The sequence below is a fragment of the Grammomys surdaster genome, unplaced genomic scaffold (genome assembly GCF_004785775.1).
Source record: "Grammomys surdaster isolate TR1022 unplaced genomic scaffold, NIH_TR_1.0 339, whole genome shotgun sequence".
Classification (NCBI taxonomy): Eukaryota; Metazoa; Chordata; class Mammalia; order Rodentia; family Muridae; genus Grammomys; species Grammomys surdaster.
The window spans coordinates 230,623-253,868 of NW_021604758.1; the positions used below are offsets into that span (position 1 = coordinate 230,623).

The 23,246-nt window shown below is 52.0% G+C and overlaps 2 protein-coding genes across 2 annotated transcripts in view; one reads left to right on the forward strand and one right to left on the reverse strand.

Annotated features, from left to right (window-relative positions):
- Positions 1–2,721, reverse strand: part of Foxa3 (forkhead box A3) — a 9,461-nt gene extending 6,740 nt beyond the window's left edge. Inside the window, exon 1 of the mRNA XM_028778700.1 lies at positions 2,537–2,721. Coding sequence (XP_028634533.1) covers positions 2,537–2,605 — 69 coding nt within the window. The 5' untranslated portion in view covers positions 2,606–2,721. The remainder of the gene's footprint in view (positions 1–2,536) is intronic.
- An 864-nt stretch (positions 2,722–3,585) lies between these two features.
- The window catches only part of Sympk (symplekin), a 31,071-nt gene continuing 11,410 nt past the window's right edge, over positions 3,586–23,246 (forward strand). The window contains exons 1-12 of the mRNA XM_028778659.1: positions 3,586–3,689; positions 8,088–8,211; positions 8,358–8,423; positions 11,135–11,188; positions 11,271–11,344; positions 13,988–14,114; positions 15,621–15,870; positions 16,485–16,655; positions 17,721–17,960; positions 20,132–20,286; positions 20,640–20,790; positions 22,605–22,809. Coding sequence (XP_028634492.1) covers positions 8,107–8,211; positions 8,358–8,423; positions 11,135–11,188; positions 11,271–11,344; positions 13,988–14,114; positions 15,621–15,870; positions 16,485–16,655; positions 17,721–17,960; positions 20,132–20,286; positions 20,640–20,790; positions 22,605–22,809 — 1,598 coding nt within the window. The 5' untranslated portion in view covers positions 3,586–3,689; positions 8,088–8,106. The remainder of the gene's footprint in view (positions 3,690–8,087; positions 8,212–8,357; positions 8,424–11,134; positions 11,189–11,270; positions 11,345–13,987; positions 14,115–15,620; positions 15,871–16,484; positions 16,656–17,720; positions 17,961–20,131; positions 20,287–20,639; positions 20,791–22,604; positions 22,810–23,246) is intronic.

Here is a 23,246-nt window from a genome sequence, read left to right on the forward strand (position 1 = left end):
CCCCCCCGGCTGGGATGACCTCCTGCTGTCCGGGTCTGAACCGGATCTCCCCTCTCCCCGCCCTCACAGTCTCCCCGCTTTGGCATTCTCTTCCTCCCTTCCCCCACTCCCCTTGTTTGCAGCACAGCTCTGTAATTCTTTGTATTGCCATCTCTCCAGGAGTCCCGTTCCTACCAGTGCTCTGGTCTTCCCACCCTGTAGGCTTTTCTGCCCCTCCTTTTCCAAGAGTAAAGTGTTGGCCTCAGGGGATCCACAGAGTCTCTTAATCCCTTGGCACCTCACTCCACTTCTCCAACCTTAGGACACCAGGGCTTTCCTTTTCTGGCTCCCCACCCACCCGGAAGTCCTTCTTGAGGTCTGACCTCAAGCACTCCAGCTGCTCTCATCCACCCTAGGCTTTCCCACGCCCCACGGCTGGGATGAACTCCTGATGTCCGGGTCTGAACCGGATCTCCCCTCTCCCCTCCCTCAGGGTGCGGCTGAGAGTGGGGGGAAGCCCTCAGTGGACCTGCCTCCCCACCTGGGAGGCTGGAATTTCTCCCTTTTTGTTTCCTTATTCTTTCTGGAGAAACGTGTGCTTGGGAGCGAAGCCTGGTGACCTTCCAGTTCCAAAATCAACCTGTGGGCCCCAGCACACTGCAAGGCGCTCTAGTGTCCTTCTCTGCAGTGGGGGGCGGGGTGCAGAGGGGCGCTGGCGGGCAGCTGTGTAAGAGCCTAAGGTCTCATGGGGTTGCCCCAGGGTGCTCACTTTCCAAGAGCGGGCTAGCCAGAGTAAGACACAAGGTATCAACCTTGCCCCACACCAGCAGAAGCTACTAGTAGACAAGAAAAATGTTGAGGATTTTGTTGTTGTTGTTTTGTTTTGTTTTTGTGGGGCGGTCTTGTCCATTCTTAGTCCCAAAGGAATGCAGCCCACCCATTGTTCTCAAGAGCGAGGAGAGAGGTGGGCTCTCCTGCTGAGAGCAGGCGCTGAAAGCGAAGTGGTGCCCTTGGGAGTCGGGGGCACCTTCAGACTTTAGTTCCAAACCTTTTCCTTCTTTCCTTTTGTCCCTACTTCCAAAATTACATCCAAGCTTGCCCTCGCCTAACTCTCCCTCCCCCAAGGTCTCATTCTGTTCATGTAGCTGACCTTAAAAGTTGTCATCCTCCCTCTTCAGCTTCCCAATGCTCGATTCACAGGCATGCAGAACCACAACTGGCCTGTCAATTTCTGTCCGTTTCTACATTCACTCTCTCAACTGGGGCATCTGGGAGCATTCACACACTACCCCCAAATTTTACTCTTTCCTCCCTAGATCCCTCAACTAACGTCTTCAGATGTGTCCCCAGAAGGACCAGCTTGTAGCTGACGCTCTTAAATCCAAGGCTCAAACTCCTAATTACCTGAGAAGCCCCACATACCACCCTGGCCCCTGCCTTTCCTACTAAGTCGCCAACACCTCCAGCCCCCTCCCTTTCTACCTCTCCACACCCCCAATTCCTTCCCAGTCAGCTCTGCCCCATCTCATGCCTCCCCAGATCCAGGACAGGCCCCTCCCGGGCGCCTGGCCAACTCCAAGCCCGGCTACCCCTAGGAATCCAGGAGTCCAACTCCACGACTTGGAAATACAGACCCTGGCCACCTCCGTCAACCTCTAGAGCTTGACTCGTTGGAGAGCTCAACCATTCCAACATCGCACCTCCACCGCAAGTCGCCTACATTAGGAATCTGTGGGGCCAGGACCTCTGACCCTTCTCCCCACCATCACAATATGGATTACAGGGTGAGGCGGACGTGAAGAGGGACTTTCTGTTTGTTGGGGTGAAGGAATGACTGTAAGTCTAGCCATGACTAACTAGATGGTGTCCAATCTGGAGAGAGCCCCTGCTGAGGGTCGGGGTAAGGATGACTGACTCCTACCACACAGACCTGGATCCCCGCGGCTTTTGATCTTTCAAGGCTGACGTCATCTGAGACCTCACCTACCTAAGCCACCTGCTGCTACATTAGAGCCCTCCAAAGGACCCCCGAGCACCCTATTTCTGCCCCCACCTTAGCTCCTCAGCCGATCTTGATCCCTGAACCCAATTCTGACCCCAATCGCCCAAAGTCCCCCCACCCCCCGCCTTCCACCCTGAATTCCACCACAGACTTTTCCTTCCTGCGGACTCCCCATCCCTCTGAGTCCCCGTATTTCTCCTGTCTACTATGGAACTCATTTCTCCAGGTCGCCCGGCTCTATCGCGCTACCCCAGGGCTCCGGTTCCCACCTCCAGTTTGTTCACTGGAGTCAGGGTCTCAACACCTTTCAAGTGTAACCTCGAGGTTTCATCGCTCACACATGGTCTTCCGTTGGAAGCAAGCCAGCGCACGGATGTGCTGTCCAAAGCGTTCTCCCAAGCCTTGTGCCCCCGTCCCCCCGACTCCCGCACCTAGAATCTGTGTGCTCAGGTCTGTGGCTCCCACCTGGGCCCGCACCGCAGCCCCTGCGTGCATTAAAGCACGCAGCCCCGCACCTGCCCCCCATTTCCCGCTCCGCCATCCCCGAGGACACACCTCGCCCGCCTCCGGGTAGTAGCTCCACTCGGCCAGGTCATGAGCCTCCATCTTCACTGAGCCCAGCATCCCCCGGGCCTGCGCCCCCACACGCCCAGGCGGCGGCCCCCCTCGGGGAACCGAGCGCTTCGGTCTCTCTACAGGCACTAGCCCCGAGTTCCGACCTGAGGCATACAGCCCGGGAGTCCCGCTGGCCCAGGCGCCTTGGGAGGCAGCCACTTTTTATAGTTGGGACACCCCCTCCCTGGCCCGCCCCGGGCTCCCCTCCCGCCTCCCCGAAGGTGGCGCGCTCGGATTGGGGCGCCCCCTGCGGGCACGCAAGAAGAGAGACCTTAGGCACCGGGAGCCTCGGTCCTGGCACCTGGTAGCTAGCAATGGATGAAGAACGGGAGTCTACAAGAGGTGCGGTGGAGAGTCACACCCTGCTGACTCCAAAAGCCCTAGAGCCACAACGCGGCAGCCTGAGAATCTTTCTGCCTCGAGGTGTTTCATCATCTCCACCTAAGAGAGGGAAACTCCAGAGCCCCGCATGTCCTCCACGAAAGAAAGGAGGCTGACAGCGCTCAGGACTCCACAAGTCCTATACAACAACAAAAGTAGCCAGCAGAGATTCTTGAAAACACATTCCCATTGGACAGACAGGAAGACTGAGGCTTTTGACGACTGCAAATGTTGCAGACTCCGTACGGGGTCAGGGTCAGCGGTGGAAACGCTCGAGGCTTCTGCTTAGGCCCCATTAAGGCACCAGATCTCTTCCAAGACCCAGAAACTCCACTCACAGCACTCTCCACTCTAACATCAGCCAGCCGTCTAGGGAGATAGACTCCGGACTACTGGGAACTCCATTTCCCAGAAGCCTCCGTTCGCATTTCCGTCGGGCGCCTGCGCAGCGCGGACTACATTTCCCAGAAGCCATGGCGCTTGAAGGCCGGAAATGGCGGCCGCCCCGGTGGACGCCCGGGGAGGGCGGGCGGCTGCGGACGCGGCACGCCTTAGGGGCGGGGACGGGCCGCGGTGCCGGACTCCATTTCCCGGCGGCCCTACTAGTGCAGCGCCTGCGCTGTGTCACGGCGGCGGGCGGAAGATGGCGGCGGCAGCGTCTGTGGAGAGGCGCTGCTGAGGGGGCGCGAGGGGGACGGAGGCCGGAGCCGCGGTGAGCGGGTGGCGGCGTGAGGTCCTGGGGTGAGGGGAGGAGGGGCGCTGACAAGGCCGGGGCGCGAGCGGTGGGGAGGGCCTGGGTGAGGGCCGGGAGCAGCGGGGTCGCGGGCCCCTGCTTCCTTCCCATACTGCTCAGACCCTTCCCTGGCTTCCCGGTCCCCCGGGGCCAAAGTTCCAACGTGGGCCCGCAGACCTCCCCGGCCTCCAGCCTGCGACCTGGCTCATCCCCCGCTCAGCACACAGCTGCAACTGGCCCTTCACTTCCCCAGGCTGCCCATGTGCCTTCCCACCCCGGGGCCTTTGCACAGGCTGTTCCTCCCCAATCCCCCCCGCCCTCGAAACATGTTGTTATCCTTCGGCCTAACTCCCTTTTCATCCTTGGGGTTGGGGGGGCTCGGCACCCCACGTCACTTCCCCTGAGAAGCCTCCGTTTCCCTCTCTCCTTCCCCAAATCTGCCTGCTGAAGGCTCTCATAGGTCCTCGTGCCTTTCCTTCTCATCACGTGTGGTCGAACCTGTTATTAGGGTTTTATCTGTGTGCTGTCTGAGGATGTCCCTGACCCTGAGGTCTGTGTAAGCGAGAACAAGGTGTGTCTTGGTGCCTGCCTCCCAGCACAGCTAGCGCCCATCACACACTGGTGTTGCTCAGTTGATGTTCGTTGAATGAATGAAAAAACCCTTGGAGATCCACTCCTTAGGGTAACAGAGTCGTTGTACTTCCTGGTGGGAGGGGCAGTTCACTGCGGAGCACCCAGCCAGAGAGGGGAGACAGTGTTAACTGCAAACATCCCAACTGTTCTTCAGTGGGAAGTCTGGCAGAAATCGCTAGTTACATTTACGTAATAAAATGATTTGCAACTGTAGAAAGAAAGGAAGGAGAAAAATAGACTGAGCTCCAGTATTTATGAAGAGAAAAATGAGAGAAATAGAAAATAGATTATAGCCGGGCAGTGGTGGCACACACTTTTAATCCTAGCACTTGGGAGGCAGAGACAGGCAGATTTCTGAGTTCGAGGCCAGCCTGGTCTACAGAGTGAGTTCCTGGACAGCCAGGGCTACACAGAGAAACCCTGTCTCCAACAACAATAAATATATAGATTATATACAAGTTGACACCTTGTCTTGGACGTTCACATATGTGGATTCAGCCCACCTTAGATTGAAATATTCAGGAAAATGGTTTACACTGACTATTTGTAGACTTTAAATTTTTACATCAGTCCCTCAACAATACAATGTAACAACATTTAGGTAGTATGTTGAATTACCTATTTTAGGTCATCTGGAGGTGACTTAAGCCAAGCTTGGTGGCACAGACCTATAGTTCAGCTAGTTAAGAGACTGGGGCAGGAGGATTACAAAGAGCTAGGCCTTGTCTGGACTTCAGAGTGAGTTTACTGGCAGTCTGGGCAATTTAGGGAAACCGTGTCTCAAAGACAATCAGCAGAAAGTGTGCTGGGATGTAGCCCATTGGCAGAGCACTTGCCTGGCACACAGGGATCCTGGGTTCCCAATAGCTCGTCCTGAGAGAGGATTTTAAAAGCATGCCAGAAGGTCTGTATGACACATGAACACTGTTTCTGGTGATGCGGTGCTGGAGATGAAGCATGGGGCTTTGTGCAGATTAAACAACTGCATGCCAGGTGACCTCTGTGCCGGGCCCCGACAGTGTCTCACCCACCCCCACCTCCACCATCACTTCCACCTCCACCAGCACCAGGTTTCTCTTTGTAGCCTTGGTTGCCCTGGGACTCACTTGGCTGACCAAGCTGGCCTTGAACTTGTAGAGATCTGTCTATCTCTGCCTCCCAAGTACTGGTATCAAAGGTGTGCGCCAGCACCTGACTGGCTGCTTTCTCTCTCTGTGTGTGTGTGTGTGTGTGTGTGTCTCTCTCACACACACACACACACACACACACACAATGGCTCCAGATGGTTTTCAAGCTGAGAGCTTCTTACCTCTGCCCAGAATGTTGAGATTTAAGGGGTATGCCACCCTATCTGGCCAAACAGTGCTGTTTTAATTTCCAGACTGAATTTTGATATAAAGGGGGTTCTGGGGTCAATTTCTGATACTGATGGGCAGCTGAACATCCATTTTTACTAATTACAAAAAGAAAAATGAGAAAGAAAAATAGGAATATATACTCAAGATAAAACAAAACCCAGAAGATTAGAGGAAGGGAAGTCCCCAGGAGCAGCAAGGTATGTCATGTCAGGTGGCCATGCCCCTTGGCTTAATGAACAGACATGGGGCATGGCAGTGGTCAGTAGCATGGGACAAAGGGAGCCCAGGATGCGCTGTGTGTGAAAGTAGGGAAGGCCTCACTAAGGAGAGAAAGACTAGGTCTCTGGGGACAGAAGAGGGGAGCTGACAGCAAGGTGGCCAGAGGGCGGTGTAGGCCTTGTGGGCGGGGCTGTGGCTATGGTCCTGACACTAAGCAATATGTGGAAGTAACCGGCAGCCTTCACATCCTGCTCAAAATGTTATGGTTCTTTAAAAAGATAAAGCTTAGGCAGCCTAGTGGCTCGTGCCTTTCGTCAGCACTGGGAGACAGAGGTAGGCAGGCCCCCGCGTTTGACACCAGTCTGGTCTACATAGGGTTTACAGTCCACCTAGACCCTACCAGAGTACTTCCACTCCGTGGCTTTAAAGAAAAAATTCTGGCAATAAACTATTTATTTGTATGTGATGTCTAGCAGGGGTGTTGCTATTTAGTTTATAGGTTAATCCCATTTAAAGTTAGTTAACTCCACCAGACGTGGTGGCACGTGTCTTTAATCCAAGTACTCGGCAGGCCAAATCTCTGAGTCCCACGCCAGCCTTGTCTACAGAACAAGTTCTAGAACAGGGCTACACAAAGAAACCTTGTCTCAGAAAAGAACAAGCAAAAACAAAACAAAAAAATAACAAAACCTTAGTTACCTGCAATACTGTCTTCTAGATTTTCAGTTGCACCATTTATATTTAGAAGTAATCTAAGCTGGTTTTTAAAATTTAATCTTATGTTTATTTTACGTATATGGGCTATTGCTTCTGTTTATGTCTCTGTACCAAGTATTGTGGAGGCTAGACCAGTGTCTCATGTCCTCCTAGGACTAGAGTTAGAATTTGGAGCTGCCCTGTGAGGGCTGGGGATCAACAAACTCATTCCCTGAGAGAGCAGCTAGTGAGTTTCACTAGCTGAGCCAACTCTCCAGTCCTCAGTCCCACCTTTGAAGACACTTGTAGTTTAGCCTTTTTCTTTTCTTCATACTGGCATCCAGCTCAGTGTGATCCTCCTGCCTCAGCCTCCTGACTGTAGGGATTATACTACCCTGGCTTTGGTTTTCTTCATATAACAGACCTACCCCTCTCCCCGCCCCCCCTTCTTTTTGAAGCTGTGGAGATTACCGTTGCCTGCTGGTGGTCACAGAACCCCTGCATTGTCACTGTAGAGGTTTTCCATGTCCCTTTCTCCCCTCTCTTGCAACCATGTCTGTCTTAGCTGCCCCTTAGACCTCACAATTCTCCTGCCTCTGACTCCCCAAAGACTACAGGTGTGTGCACCTGCCTGGGTGTCCTGTCAGTTCCTTGTTACAGCTGTGCCATCTGTTGGCTTGTTTGTTTAGCCCAGAGTCAGGCCTGGGCCCCTCAGGGCCTTGCACATGCTGTTCAACGCTTACAGAGAATCCTTCAGCATGTAGTGTTGTGGTAGTCTTTGTAGCCTGACTCCCTATTTAAGAACACTTAGTTGGGTTATGCTGCTTGCTGGTAAAAGTAATGTCCGATGTGGTACCTATGTCTATGAGTCATTTCATGATTTTATCAGTAAGATTTTGTGATAATTGTGTAGAAGTTCCTCTTTCTCCCTTTTCACAGAAGGAATGGTTTAAGGATGCTGTATTATAATGAGTCTTCTTCCTTCCTTCCTTCCTTCCTTCCTTCCTTCCTTCCTTCCTTCCTTCCTTCCTTCCTTCTTCCTGAGACAGTATTATATAGCACTGTCTAGTTTTGAACTCACTGTGTAACTGAGGCTGGTCTTGAACTCCTGATGTTTCTACCTACCTGCATCATGGAAATGTTGTGGTGAAAGACATGTTACACCACACCTGTTTATATAGGTGGCTTTTTTTTTTTTTTTAAGATGGGATGAAGAGTCTGACATGATGCCCTAGCTGGCCTGCAACCATGTGTGGCTGTGTACACCTATAATTCCAGCCCTTGGGAGGCACAGGCAGACAGAATAGGAGTTGATGACCATCTTTGGCTACCTAGTCAGCCTGAGACCAGCCCAACCCTGTATTAAAGGAAAAATAAGAAGTAGTATTCCCTGTACATGGACATAAACCCCATACCCGCTCTAGAGGAGTGAGGAGGGCTGGACAGGGAGACTTACTAGCTTCTTTTCCAGGGAGAACCTGACAGCAGTTATGGCCAGCAGCAGCGGGGACAGTGTCACCCGCCGGAGTGTGGCATCTCAGTTTTTTACTCAAGAAGAAGGGCCAGGCATTGATGGCATGACCACTTCTGAGAGGGTGAGTGTAGCTGCGGGGCTGGGAGTGGGGAGGTGTGACTCCTGCCTTTGCCTGATGCTGTCTAGACAGCAGGGACCAGGAGGGCTGCAGGGCTTGGCCTGGGCAGGCAAGACTGGCCATAACGCCTGGTTCTTCCATCCTTCCAGGTGGTAGATCTCCTGAACCAGGCTGCGTTGATCACCAATGACTCAAAGATCACAGTGCTCAAACAGGTGAGGCGGGGGTAAGGGACAGAGCCACTGAAGGAGCACTGCTAGCACCTGCAGTCACCCATGCCTGCACTCACGCGTGTCTACTCACACACACTCGCACACCTGTGATGCATCCGTGCATGCCTGCGCTCACTTGCACCTGTGCCCCAGGGTACAGTGCTGTGAAGCAGGCTCAGTCAGTGCCCCTCAAGACCCAGGGCTGGGGTGGAAGGAGAAGGTGCCACTGGGAGTCTCTGCACAGCACGGCAGACCTCAGAGTTTACAGACTGAGCCTGAGGCCGCTCTGAGCACCGGCAGACCTGTGCCTGTCATGTTGCCTTTCCTCTTTGCAGTGAGTAGGGTGAACAGACAGAGATGACCTTGAGTGGGCAGGTTGCCATGCAGAAGGAATCCGAGGGGTGTCAGGAAGGGTCTGAAAAGGGAACGGCTAGTGGAAGAGAAGATGTAAGGCATAACCAAACACAGCCAGAGCACCAAAGATGTGCAGACGTAGAAAACGGTGCGGGTCCTTGAACAAGGTGGTGTTCAGAGATCATTGGATAGGCACAGCTCAGTGGCAGAGCTGCTGTCCCCCGTGAGGGACTGCTGAAGTGGCTCACTTAGAGACTTTATCAAGCACCAAAGCCTTGGGATCTTCTCAGTGCCGCGAAGAAAATATATACGTCAGAGACTGTGGGACCACACTGCCTGGGTTCTACTTGGTCAGCATATGGCCAAGAGGAGGCGGTCCCTCCTGAGCAGGAGTGAGTGCTGGTGGTGGGGTGATTATGCGGGCGCTTTGTAGCAATGCTTGGAGTTGTATCATTAAGGTCTCAGACCAGCTTTAGGTTTCCAGAAGAATGTCTGGAAGTATTGTTTCAAAAAGAATGGTGTGTGACTATAATGATGACTCACTGTGAAAGAAAAGGGTTCTGGGTTCAAATCCTCAGCGCCCATATAAACGTTGGGCATGGCCACTCACAGGCCTATGGCCTCAGCTCTGAGGGTGAAAGCAGGTGAATCCTGGGAGCACACTGGCTAGCCAGTCTAGCTAAAATACCCAGGTTTGAGAGAGGATCAACAGAAGACACTTGCATACAGACGGGTGCGCCTGTCCCCTCGGGTAGAAATAAAAAGCGTCGACATGAAGGAGGTCTCCGGAGCCGAGGAGCTCTCACACCGACATCGTGGGGTGGGCAAACCGCCGGGCAGGTGAAAGGAGGCTGAACCTCAAGAAGACAGGAGCCCCGGGGTTTGCCCTTTCCTTCTTTTCCTTATCCTAGGGATTGAACCTAGAGCTCTGAGCATGCTGGGCAAGCACTCTGTCAGTCTGCCTGCCTGGCCTCTTTACTGTTTGTTTCATTCATTCATTCATTCATTCATTCATTCATTCATTGGTTTTTCGAGACAGGATTTCACTGTGTAGCCCTGGCTGTCCTGGAACTCACTCTGTAGACCAGGCTGGCCTCGAACTCTCAGAGATCCACCTGCCTCTGCCTCCCGGAGTGCTGAGACTAAAGGTGTGTCACAGCATGCCTGGCTGACTTTGAGAAGCATTCTGTGTTGTCCAGACTGGCCTTGCACTCACACTGCAGCTGAGGCAGGTGTCGAGTTTGTAATCTTCCTGCCTCAGCAAGTAGCCAGGATCACAGGCCCGTGATACTAGGCCTAACTCCCTCTTTGTGTAGTAGTCCTGGATATCCTGTCTTCACTGCTGACCAGGACCTGCCCCATGTCTGCGAGCATAGTGAAGCCTCCCAGTGGCTTGTGAGAGCCTTCATCTGTGAGGGTCTCATCAGACAGCATAGCTTTGAGACTCGGGGCCACGAGTGTCAGAGCCCCACTGCTGTTCGTTCCCTATTCCTGTTGGCATAGACTGCATCTGGGTTTATTTCTATTTGAGGTTTGTTTTTTTTTCCTGTTTTGCCCACATGTGTGTAAGTGCACCATGTGCGTGCAACCCTGACAAAGGCCAGACAAGGGCAGTTAGTTCCCTTGGAACTGGAGTTATATGTGGTTATAGCTGGGTGCCGAGAGTCAAACCTAATCTTCTGGAAGAGCAGTCAGAGCTCTTAATTGTTGAGTCATTTCCCCACTCCTAAGTTTAAACTAACCAATTGTTTCCCTGTGGGTCTGGTGTGTATGTACTCTTGTTCCCGTGGTGTAGGTGCTTGGTTGCTTGGTGTGAGATTTGTGTGTGGTCTTGCAGAGACCCAAAGCTGATGTGGTTTCTGTCACTCTCCACTTTGTTGAGGGGAGGTCTCTCAGTCGAGCCCAGGGCTTGCTGATCCATTGATCTAGCTAGCTGGGTTCCTGGGAGTGTCTGTCTGTCTTTGCCTCCACAGTGCTGCGCCTGTGGTGCTCCGGGAGCTGAGCGCTGTCCTTGTGTGTGTGGAGGTACTGCTTTACCCCTGTGTCAGCTGCAGCCCTTATTCTTGTTTTCACTATTTCCTGTATGCCAGACAGGCACATGGAGGTCAGAGGACACCTTTCCACCAAGTGCTTCCCAGAGATGCTAGTCAGTTCTTCAAGTGAGGGTGGCTAGTGCCTTCTACCCACTGAGCCATCTCGATAGTTCTTATTTTTAGTTTTTACATAGAGTCCATAGTCCAGACTGCCTTGATAGCATGACAGTCCAGCCTCAGCCTTCCTTGTACGGGGATTATGAGAACCAGCATGCCTGCCTTTGGGGCCTGGGTTTATGTCTGTTCCTCCTTCCTTCAAACTCCTAGGTCCAAGAGCTGATCATCAACAAGGACCCCACCCTGCTTGACAACTTCCTGGATGTGAGTGACCAGCCCGGGGATGGGGTAAAGGGGAGGTGACGCTCCCTGGTGTGGCCTGACCCAGCTTCCTCTGACATTCCAGGAGATCATCGCTTTCCAAGCGGACAAATCCATTGAAGTGCGCAAGTTCGTCATTGGCTTCATCGAGGAGGCATGGTATGGGGCGTCATTGAGAGTGTCTGGTTGTCATGGCTTGTGTCCCCCAGAGTCCTCCAGCATACACCCAATGGGATTGCAGCCCTGGACGCACCTCAGCCAGCACTTCATGGGCAGCTTGTTTGTAGAATTCCTTCAGAATACAGGCAGCAGCTCATGCTTCTCAGCCACCGACTCCAAGGCTTCTCTTCACCCAGCTGACATGATGACATGGGCACTGGGAGTTGAACTGAGTGTCTTCCAGAGCAGTATGCACTTATAAAATGACCAGTCTAGTTTTTGTTTTGCTCTTAGACAAAGTCTGATGTAGCCCAGGCTATCCTGGAGCCCACTCTGTAGCAGATGACGACCTTGAATTTTTGGTCCTCCTGTTTCTGTCTCGTTGTTTCTGGAACAGGATGTTTGCCCCCAGTTCCTGGCCTCATGGTCCAGTTCCGAAGCATCTGTCTTCTGGCGGATCACAGTGCTCACCTGCTTGTCTGCCTCTTGCACATAGCTAGATGATCCACTGAGAGACTTGGGGTCTTTCTGGCCCGCTGAGTACTTGCCTGACTTCTTCTCCCTCTGACCCTCTGTCTCTTCCTCTGCCTCTCACAAAACACCAGAATCCTTCATAGTTAGTCAGCTTCCACTTGACCTGTGACCCTAGGTGTCATTCCGTCACTTCTGCAGGGTAGCTGAAATAACCCTTCCTGGGCATTGCCTTTGGCTCTTGCCCTTTGTGCTGCTGTGCCCTTCTTGAAATTCCCTGGATAACTCTCCATCAGAGAATAGAATGCCAGCCACACAGCAGGGCCTCTGTCTTGCTGGCCTCTGTTTCCTGGTGTCTGCCTCAAACAAGGTGACTTCTCATAGTGATGATGACATATAGGTGTCAAACAAGCAAAGGTGTCTGATCCTGACTTCCTGTCCTTGCCTGTGATCTCCACGGCAACCTCAGATGCACCAGTCACCCTGTCTGAGACTCGGGAGGTAGCTCTCTCTCTCCTTATTCCTGGCTCTCAGATAAAATTGCTCTTTTCATTACCCACCTAGCCTGCCAGGGGCTCGAGTCTTGATCTGCTTTGTTGTTCAGCCTTCAGCACAAGGCTTTGAGGCGTTTCTTGTTCTGTTTAATAGAGAAAATAGGCTTAGAGGATCAGGTGGGTTTTCCTGAGTTGACTTGGTAGACCTAGGATATTTTATCCTGTATGTCTAACCCCAGGGTGCACGTTGTCACACTCGCTACTTTACTGGGAAACTCAGTGGAGACAGGTTCCCACTATGACCTTGAACGTGGAGCAGTCTTGTCTGTCTGTCTCTCTCTCTCAGTGGAGACAGGTTCCCACTGTGACCTTGAACGTGGAGCAGTCTTTGTCTGTCTGTCTGTCTGTCTGTCTGTCTCTCTCTCTCTTACACACACACACACACACACAAGGGCCCCTGCCCCCAGGTTTCAGCCTCCCCAGGGCTGCGATTGTAGCATATGTCACTATACCCGGCTGTGCTAAATTTTTCTGAGTTCACAAAAAAATTGTGTAGCAAATGCATCCCAGTATACGGAACATGCAGTGTGGAGCAGAGCTGTCTTCTGCCCTGCCTTCCAGTGTCTCAGCTAAGCCTGGGCCTGCAGCTAGTGCTCCTGGCCACTGAGCCATCTCTTCAGCTCCTGTTTTGGATCTTTTTTGATTAGTTGTTTTGGTTTTTTGCTTTTTGTTTTTCCAACAGGGTTTCTCTGTGTAGCCCTGGCTGTCCTGGAACTTGTTCTGTAGACCAGGCTGGCCTTGAACTTAGAGATCCGCCTGCCTCTGCCTCCACCACCGCCTGGCACAATGTTTCATATTTTTTAAATGGTGCAATTGTTGTTTAGAATCAGGTTGGAATTTATGTTGTGAAAAAATCCCATTACTGTGCTGAGTTCTGGGGCTGGGCTTTGCTCCTCACGCAGACTTTCCTGGAGGCCTTATGTTCTTTCCGGCAACCAGATCGGCCCTATCCATTCTCATTCCCACAGAAAGGCCCTATCGCAGCAGCCTCCAGGCTTGAGTAAACAAGACTAGGTGTTGTTACTAAGTCCCCTCACCAAGCACTCTTTGGTCTTTGTGGCTGTCTTTACGCCTCTGCAGTAGGTGCTCTTGCAGATAAGATGAAGATGGGACGGGGCTGGGAGGTGTAGTGCAGGCTCATGTGCCTAGCATGTACAAAGAAAGCCTTGGCTTCCCTCCCCAGCCCCGTGTAAATCTGCAGTGCTGTACACATGTAAATCCTAGCACACAGCATGTGGAGGCACAAGGAGCTGGAGCTCAAGGGTCTCCTCGGCTACGTAGGTAGTTAGAGGACAAGCTGCGACCAAGACTGTCTCAGAGGAGATAATGATGTCCTGGTCACACTCACATAGGTGTCAGCTGCCACTTACATGGCTGCCTTGGCCCTACTGAGTTGAAGGACTAAAGGCTGCAGGGCCAGCCATGGTACAGGGGCCCAGGGCACCTTTACAGTGGAGGGAGGCATCAGTGTCATCATCCACTACTTGTGCTAGTGACAAAGATTCTGATGCCTCCCCCTCAGTTTCTTGATTTGTGGGCCCTGTGTCCCCACCTCCTACCTCAAGGTCAACATGATCTGACCTTTCTCTACCCCCCTGCCACCTCCCCACCCCCCCAGCAAGCGGGACATTGAGCTGCTGCTAAAGCTGATCGCCAACCTCAACATGCTGCTGCGGGACGAGAACGTGAACGTGGTGAAGAAGGCCGTCCTCGCCATGACCCAGCTCTACAAGGTGGCCCTGCAGGTGAGGGCACGGAGAGCTGCACCCGAGCCCAGCCTGGGCTCCACACACACGGAGAGCTGCACCCGAGCTGGGCTCGGTGCTGTCTGCTGAGCTCAGGCCTGGGCATGCAGGAGGCTGGCACTGCTCTTCGGGGCCGTACTCAGGCCCGGTCTTGGTCCATCTGAATTGTCCAGGGAAACCTTGAATTCCACTCTCCCTGCATGTGCCTCTTCCCTTAGCTCGGTTATGGCCTGTATGTAAGTGCCAGTCCTGGCTAGTGTAAGCTTGTCACAAGTGCGGCTTGCTGTCCTGAGAGTAGTCAAGGCATCTACTGTTGTCTTCTGGGTCCACTCATTTATGCACTCAACAGACATTTCCTGAGAATTTCCATTCTCAAGCCCTTTGCCAGGTGGTGCAGGGGACATCCAGGGCTAGCACTCTAACTGCAGCCTTCATAGAGCTCCTAACCGCCCAGTGAGAGACATAGACGAAAGAATCACCTCAGCCCATGCCTGTCACCCCAGCCTGTGGGAGGCGGAGGCAGAGAGAGTTCAAGACCACCTTAGGCTACCTTGGAAGAGTCTGTCTCAAAAAATAATAGCAATTTTTAAAAAAGGGTCATGAATCTATAGAGACGGCTGAGCTGTTGGAAGGAGGACCCAGGTTCACTTCCCATCACCCACATGGTGTCTCACAACCATCTGTAATGGCAGTCTCAGGATATCTCATGCCCTCTGACCTCCTTCTGGCCCGTACTGTGTACAGGTGTTGCAGATATGCACAGACAAAACACTCATACATATAAACAAATCTTAAGTGGTCAGAGGGCACATGCGTCTTCCTCAACTGCTATTTGACCACACTGGAGTGAGTTCACTGGTCATAACAATGAGGTCATTCGCTGTTAGCAAAAGAAAGCCAGTTAATCACTGCCTTTTTTTTTTTTAAAGATTTATTTATTTTACTTATGAGTACACTGTAGCTGTCTTCAGACACACCAGAAGAGGGCATTGAATCTCATTATAGATGGTTGTGAGCTACCATGTGGTTGCTGGGATTTGAATCCAGAACCTCTGGAAGAGCAGTCAGTGCTCTTAACCATTGAGCCATCTCTCCAGCCCGCCATTTTTTTTTAAAATGTATACGAGTGTTTTGCCTGCACGTATGTCTCCAGTGTGTGTGTCTGCAGTGTGTGTGCAATGCCTGTGGAGGCCAGAAAAGCACATCAGACCTCCTAGAGCTGCAGTGACAGGAAGCTGAGAGCTGCTGTATGGGTATGGGAATCCAGCCTGAGCCCTCTAGAAGAGCAGCCAGCCTTCTTTAGCTGCCGAGCTATCTCTGCAGCCCGAGGTGACTATTCCAGTGTCCTGGGTACCCCATCCTAGCCTAACCCAGCACTGAGCGTAGCTGTTGCTTTAGTCAAGTGAGTATGAGCATCATCGTTGAGTGTGCAGGCTGGGCCAGAGCCTCCTGGCAGCTGATGCATTGTCTTGTCTCTCTGTCCCTACTCCTCTTGGCCTCTCAAAGTGGATGGTGAAGTCTCGGGTCATCAGTGATCTCCAGGAGGCCTGCTGGGACATGGTGTCCTCCATGGCTGGGGAAATCATCCTGCTCTTGGATTCTGACAACGATGGCATTCGTACACATGCCATCAAGTTTGTGGAGGGCCTCATTGTCACCCTGTCACCTCGAATGGCTGACTCAGAGGTCCCACGACGCCAGGAGCATGACATCAGTCTGGACCGCATCCCTCGCGATCACCCCTACATCCAGTACAGTGAGTGTGGCGGTGCCCTAGTGCCCTGTGTGTAGTCACCGCCCCTCCTCTCAGTTAGTCTCTCATTCCCACCTGTCCTTTTTCTGTTTTGTTTCAGACAGTTTCATGTATCCCAGGTTAGCCTTGGGTAGCTAAGAGTACTTGAACTTTAGACCTTCTTATCTGAACCTTCCAAGTTGGGTGAGATTACAGGCCTGGGCTGTAGGTGAATTCGTAGAGTGCTTGCCTGGCATAGAGCCCCAGGATTTCCCCAGCCCTCCATACACTGGGCATTACAAACATGAAAATCCCAGCACTGGGGTGGAAGCAGGATGATCATGAGTTCGAGGCCAGCCCAGCTTACATAATAAGAACCTGTCTTTAAAAACAAAAACTTGCCAGGCAGCATCCCACAATGCTTTTGCAGTGTGTTCTGTAGATAACCATGGAGTGTGTTTTACTTAATTTCCTATCCTGTGAGTCGGTGACTTTATACCAAACTGTTAGGTGCTGACTCTGGAGGACTAGACTGAGAATGGTGCTGCCCCAGGGCCTGTGGGCTATGTGCATGAGTCTGCATCCAGTCAGGGTGGCAGAAGGGCCCCACTGACTGCACCTGTCTTCTGCCTCATTAGATGTCCTATGGGAAGAAGGCAAGGCAGCTCTGGAGCAGCTGCTGAAGTTCATGGTACATCCCGCCATCTCCTCCATCAACCTGACCACAGCCCTGGGCTCCCTTGCCAACATCGCCCGCCAGAGACCCATGTTCATGTCCGAGGTGATCCAGGCCTATGAGACTCTGCATGGTAGGTTGAGTGCCCCGCGCTCTCTTCTTGGCCTGGTTGTTGGCTCCTAAGGAACTGTTGATCTCTGCTCTCCGTGAGCTCCATGTTAAATAAGGTTGTAGTGTGGGCGCTGCAGAGCCAGCTCAGGATGCTGGTCCCACAGGACCCCAACACTCCGTCCCCCCTGGTCCCTCAGGAGAGGAGGCTGGTGATAATTTCCCACATGAGAACTTGGCTAGGAGTCCAGAGAGTCTGATGTTGAGGCATGAGTGGATGCAGGTCATGGATCTCGTCTCTTCATCTCTAGACTCTTGTGTTGGCTTTGTTTTCTAGCTGTTTCCTGTGTCAGTAAAGATGGCCCCAGAGCTCAAGGCTCCTGTCCTGTCCACTTAGCAACAGAGGGGGAGAGAGTGTGACTCTTACCCCATCATTCCAGCAAAAGTCAAAGGCTGGTGCTCATTGTTTATGATTGGCTGAGCAGAGACTGTGGCCTTACTGCTGAGCCAATCACAGTGGCCAGGGAAGCGCAGTGTTCTGATTGGCCCCAGGCTCTTGCACACTTGGAGAGAGGATGGAGACAGGGTGGTTCCCTCAGAGAGGGGTGCGAGTGGTGCTAGCTGAGGAGTGGGTACTGGGTACTGCACAGGCCGAGTTAGAGGCCTCTTTCCCTGTGGAGCAGGGACAGCTTGTTCACCGAGGTGACTGAGACTCAGGCTGCTCATGCCGGTGGCAGAAGGATTGGCCTGAGCTGTGGCAGCAGTTGAGCGGCTCGTGGAAAAGGTGGTAGTTACAGCTGTCTCTCCAGGGTTAGCACAGGACTGCAGATCTGAGACCTGAGGCTTGGTGTGCACAGAAATAACATTTAGGGTTTTGTACCTTAAAGGACTGATGTGGTAGAAGTCTCTTGGGATTCTAGTCTTAGCTTGAAAGGAGAAAGGCTGCACGTCCTGTGAGTCCTTCTGGGAGCCTAGGAACTTTCCAGAGAATGTCAGCAAACACCCCTCCCAAATTTGGGCCCGAGTATTGAGCCTGGCAGTCCTGTAGAGAACTGTCCACAGCAGCGAGCTCCCTTCTCTGTCTTCACAGCCAACCTGCCCCCAACACTGGCCAAGTCCCAGGTGAGCAGCGTGCGTAAGAACCTCAAGCTGCACTTGCTGAGCGTGCTCAAGCACCCTGCCTCCTTGGAGTTCCAGGCCCAGATCACCACTCTGCTGGTGGACCTGGGCACACCCCAGGCCGAGATCGCCCGTAACATGCCTAGCAGCAAGGACTCTCGCAAGCGGCCCCGGGATGATACAGATTCCACGCTCAAGAAGATGAAGCTGGGTAAGTTGGGGCATACGGCCTGGGCTTGTGGTGGCTAGTGGCTTTCTTAAGTTGCTTTAATACACGGAATATTACATAGCATGATGGGGTAAACATATCTAAGTAAAATAACTATGGTATATACTATAATTAGTAAATGTTTGTTTAGGTTTTGACCTTGAGACTTCTAGTTTAGGAGCAAATGACCTTGGTCTTTCTGCCTCCACCTGTGGACTGCTAGGAAGATGGATGTGTAGCCAGTTAGGATCTATCTGATGTTAAAGAAAGGAATGAGTGATTGCCGAGAGTGTCTTGCCTTTCAAGGTTTCATTTCTGTTTTATACATGTACATGTGTACACTCATCCTTTAATATATATAAAATTGAATTTTTTTCTTTTTTTATCTTTGTAATTTTTAGCATATTTGGTTTTTGTTGAGACACAGTTACAGCCTTAGTTCCTCAGCCTCCCAGTATGGGGATGACAGGTGTGTGTCACCACCCCAGCTTTGAAGTGACTTCTGCAGTATTGGACAGTAGTGTGGGCCATAGTGGCCTCAGTACCCACAGGTCTTTAAAATGTCATCTTTGTTTGTTTATAGAACATTTCTGGGGACTGGAGAGATGGCTCAGCAGTTAAGAGCACTGGCTGCTCTTCCAGAGGTCCTAAGTTTAGTTTCCAGCAACCACATGGCAGCTCACAACCATCTATAAGGGTATCAGACAGTCTCTTCTGGCCTGCAGATATATATGCAGCAGACCATTCATAGAATAAATACTATTGTGTGTATATATATGTATATGTATATGTATATGTATGTGTATATGTATATGTATGTATGTATATATATGTATATGAAGAACATTTCTGAAATTCTTGGGCGAGATTGTTTTGTTTGTTTATTTTTGAGGTTTTCAGGTTTGTGCAGGAAGTACCTTTCCCTACTGAGATGTCACTGGCCCTACATCTTTTTATTTATTTTAACTCTTTCTTTAGAGTCATTTTATTTTATGTGTGGTGTTCTGCCTGCACACATATGTATGTTTACCACATGTATACTTGGTAACTTTAGAAGACACAAAAGGGCATTGAATCCCCTGGAACTGGAATTACAGATGGTTGTGAACTGCTATTTCAGTGGTTTTTTTTGTTTTTGTTTTTGTTTTGTTTTTTGAGACAGGGTTTCTCTATATAGCCCTGGCTGTCCTGGAACTCACTCTGTAGACCAGGCTGGCCTCGAACTCAGAGATCCACCTGCCTCTGCCTCCCAAGTGCTGGAATTAAAGGCGTGCGCCACCACCGCCCAGCCTGTTTGGGTGTTTTTTAAGGCTAAGCTAAATCAACCCCGTCCCACCTCTGTCTAGTGGGGCTCAAGAGCTCTGTAATGTGAATGGAAACATGGACAGTCCCGTTGGTGAGAGTTGTGTCCCTGCTGGAGGACGGTTCTGCACATCTAACTGTAGAACACGCCAAAGGAGGGACACCTCCGTAAAGGGTTTCTGTGTTTGTACTTTATCTAAAATCAATTTTCTCCTTTTTAAAATATTTTATTTGTATTTTTTAAAAGAATTATTTATTTCATGTATACCAGAAGAGGGCCTCGAATCCCATTACAGCTGGTTGTGAGCCACCATGTAGTTACTGGGAATTGATCTCAGGACCTCTAGAAGAGCAGAACAGTCAGTGCTCTTAACCACTGAGCCATCTCTTCAGCCCTGGTTTTTTTTAAAGACTTTAAAAAAGAAAAAGATTCTGTATAGCCCTGGCTGTCCTGTAACTCATTCTGTAGACCAGGCTGGCCTCAAGCTTACAGAGATCTGCCTGCCTCTGCCTCCCGCAGTAGCAGCAGAACTGTCTCCCATGGGGGGTGGGGGGCACCCGCTTGGTCAGTGCAGGCTCCTGCACTCCATCCGGCTTCAGTATGGAACGTATTATTGATGTCATTATCTTGGAGCTTAACAGGATCAACTAGAGGTTTTGGGTTTTTTTTTTTTTGCCATGTCCCTCGTGAGAACTGAGACCCAGGAAGAACTGTTGATGCCTGGGGACCTGTGGGACTTTTATGGCCATAGTGTACTACAGTATAGGTCCTTGCCTGCTGTGTGGCTGCTCTTTGCAGTGGCTTGCTAGCGGTAGGCCATGCAGGTCCTGCTGCCGTGTGGAAGCCAGCCTCTTACTCCCTTCCCTCTCAGAGCCCAACTTGGGAGAAGATGACGAGGACAAAGACCTGGAGCCTGGCCCATCAGGGGCGGCCAAGGCCTCAGCCCAGATCTCAGGCCAGTCAGACACAGACATCACTGCTGAGTTCCTGCAGCCTCTGCTGACGCCTGACAATGTGGCCAATCTGGTGAGGAGGGTGAAGTCGTCCAGGAACAGGAGGCCCGATCCCAGTCTTTTCCCTGCCTGCCCTACACCATGACCACCTCGGTAGCATCAGCCAGAGGTTGCCTTCTACCCTTAGATGGATCCTTTCTTGATCATCATCCTTCTAGAGGCTGTTTATTCTCAGTGCCCCACTCCCCATCTACTTACTCTGTTCTTGGCGTTGGGGTCTCTCCCAGGTGACAGTGTGGCAGTCATTGGCTCCCCAGAAAGCTAGGGCAAGAAGAGCAGCCCCAGCCCCAACCTCCGTTCCTGCTGTGTCTCCCATGCGGTTGTAGGATGAGCTGGCTAAGGTTCTCCTCTCTGGGCATCCCACAGGTCCTCATCAGCATGGTGTACCTGCCTGAGACCATGCCTGCCTCCTTCCAAGCTATCTACACCCCCGTGGAGTCAGCAGGCACCGAAGCCCAGATCAAGCACCTGGCTCGGCTCATGGCTACACAGATGACAGCTGCAGGACTGGGTCCTGGTGAGTTCGTGCTGAACTAGGCCATGCGGTGGCACTGGACTCTACTTGCTGGGAAAGCTGTGGAGATGAAGGTCATGTGTCATCTAATGTGTCACCTGTTGTGAGTCCATGATTACACAGAGTACTCAGTGTCTTCAGGTCCTGGGTTTTGAAATCCAAATGATGCTACCTTGAGTCCAGGCTGACTTGTGTCAGGTTTCCGAGCCTCTGAGCCTTGCAATCTGTCTCTCTTTCATCAGAATGTTTTGTTTTACGTGTGTGCCTGAAGAGATTCCTTGCAGTTGGAAGAATTACAAGAGGTTGTGGGTGCTGGGAATGTAGTGCAGGTCCTCTGCAAGAGCAGCGCATGCCCTTCATCACCGAGCCATCCTTCAAGCCAAGGATGGTGTCTTCTGTAAGACAGGGTCTTGCTGTACAGCTCTTGCTGGCCTAGCCTCCCGAGTGCTGAGATTACAGGTGTGAGCTGCCCTCAGCACCGCCATGATCTTGACTTCTGAACAGTAACACATGCACAGCTACAGTGCCAACATGTCTGTGAGCTTCACAGGCATGCTCTCTCCTTCCACTTTTGTATGGGTTCCAAAGCTTGAACTCAGGTCCCTTTACCTCCTGAGCAATCCTGCCAGTTCTTGGTTCAGATATAGCTGCTGTGCACAGTGGCTGCCTATGGCTCTTTGGTGCACTCAGGATTTCCCCTGAGTGTGTTGTCAAGCCACATGCCCTCAGCTGCCAAAGACTGTTTATAATGAGCATGCCCTAGTGACACACACCTGTCATCCCAGGAGGTATCGGTAGGAGGAGCAGAGGTCCAGGGCCGTCTTTGAATGTGTAGTGAGTTTGAGAACAGCCTGGGTGCATGAGACCCTGACCCACAAACCTCAGATGGGCTGCGGAGACAGCTCAGGGGTGAACATGCTTGCTGTCAAACCCAAAGTGTTATTCCTGGAACCCACATGGTGGAAGGAGAAAATTGTACATGATCCCTGGAACCCACATGATGGAAGAAGAAAACTACACACGTGCACCCTGGCATATGCATGTATATCCCCATAGAGATAAATAAGAGGACTTGTGTTCCACTCCCTGACGTCCACAGAGAAGTCACGGCGGTGTACACCCAGCACTGGGCGGGGCCGGCACAGGTGATCTGGGGTTTTCCTGGTCAGCCAGTCTTGCTGAAACAGCCAGCTCTGGGTTCCATGGGAGATCTGTTTTAAAACGTAATGTGAGTCTGGTTAAATGGCTCTCAGCTGGTAAAGGTGCCGGCTGCCCCTCCCAAAGACCTGAGTGTAGTCCCTGGGACCCAGTGGAGAGGACCAAGTCCACAAAAGGGTCCTCTGACCTCTGTACACAGACGCAACACACAAATACAATATAAAAAGGAAAAAGCGGGGGGGGGGCACACACTCTGAACCTCCCTCAGGTGGATCCTTGAGTTTACATAGCGAGTCCAGGCTGATAGGGCTACACAGTGATATTCTTGTCTCAATAAAAGTAAAGTGAGGTAACTGAAGACACAAGTCTGCCTCTCCCACGTGAATATGCAGTGTAGCACACCAACACATACCACACACGCATACTCATGCACGCCACACAGACATAAATCTAAGAGAAATCTGCTTGTGACACTTGTCTTGAGGCTGTGACACCGCTGTGCCTCTGGGATGCAGTTGTCTGGCTCCATCTGTGCGTGGGTCACATTAGGTGGGCTCACAGAGCGGCGGGTGCGTGGGTGCTGTGTGTGCACGGCAGAGCCTGGAGCCCGGGGTCAGGTGATGGCACTGATGTGGGGGCCCCGTGGCTGCCTCATGCAGGTGTGGAGCAGACGAAACAGTGCAAGGAGGAGCCCAAAGAGGAAAAGGTGGTAAAGCCGGAGAGCGTCCTGATCAAGCGGCGCCTGTCAGTGCAGGGCCAGGCCATCTCTGTGGTGGGCTCTCAGAGTGCCGTGTCCCCCTTGGAGGAGGAGGCACCCCAGGCCAAGAGGAGGCCAGAACCTATCATCCCTGTCACACAGCCACGGTGAGTCCTCTTGGAGTTGGCATGTGGGCCCTGTGAATGTCAGGCAGGCTGAGGGCTGGACCAGCTTCTCCCTCTGCCTCAGAGTCAGTGCAGGGACCCCAAGCCTTTGTGGCTTTCTCAGCCACACCTTTTTCTGTCCTAACTTGGGAGGATGGTGGTAGAGACACTAAGTTAGAGAATCTGGTAGCCATAGCCATGGGGACGGTGAGACAGTGTGCTTCCCGACATGCAGCAGGGCTCCTGGGCAGCATCAGCATCTCCATTCCCCCCATCATTTTGTCTTAGCACCAGGCCTAGCCCCACCCGAGCGTCACTTGAATGGTACCTGCTTCCTTTCTGTCTCTTGCTCTGCTCCCCATTCTGTCTGCAGCCCATGTACTGCAAGCCCTTTCAGGGTCTTTCTGTTTACTCCTCTCTACCTGAGCCCCTTCTGGTCC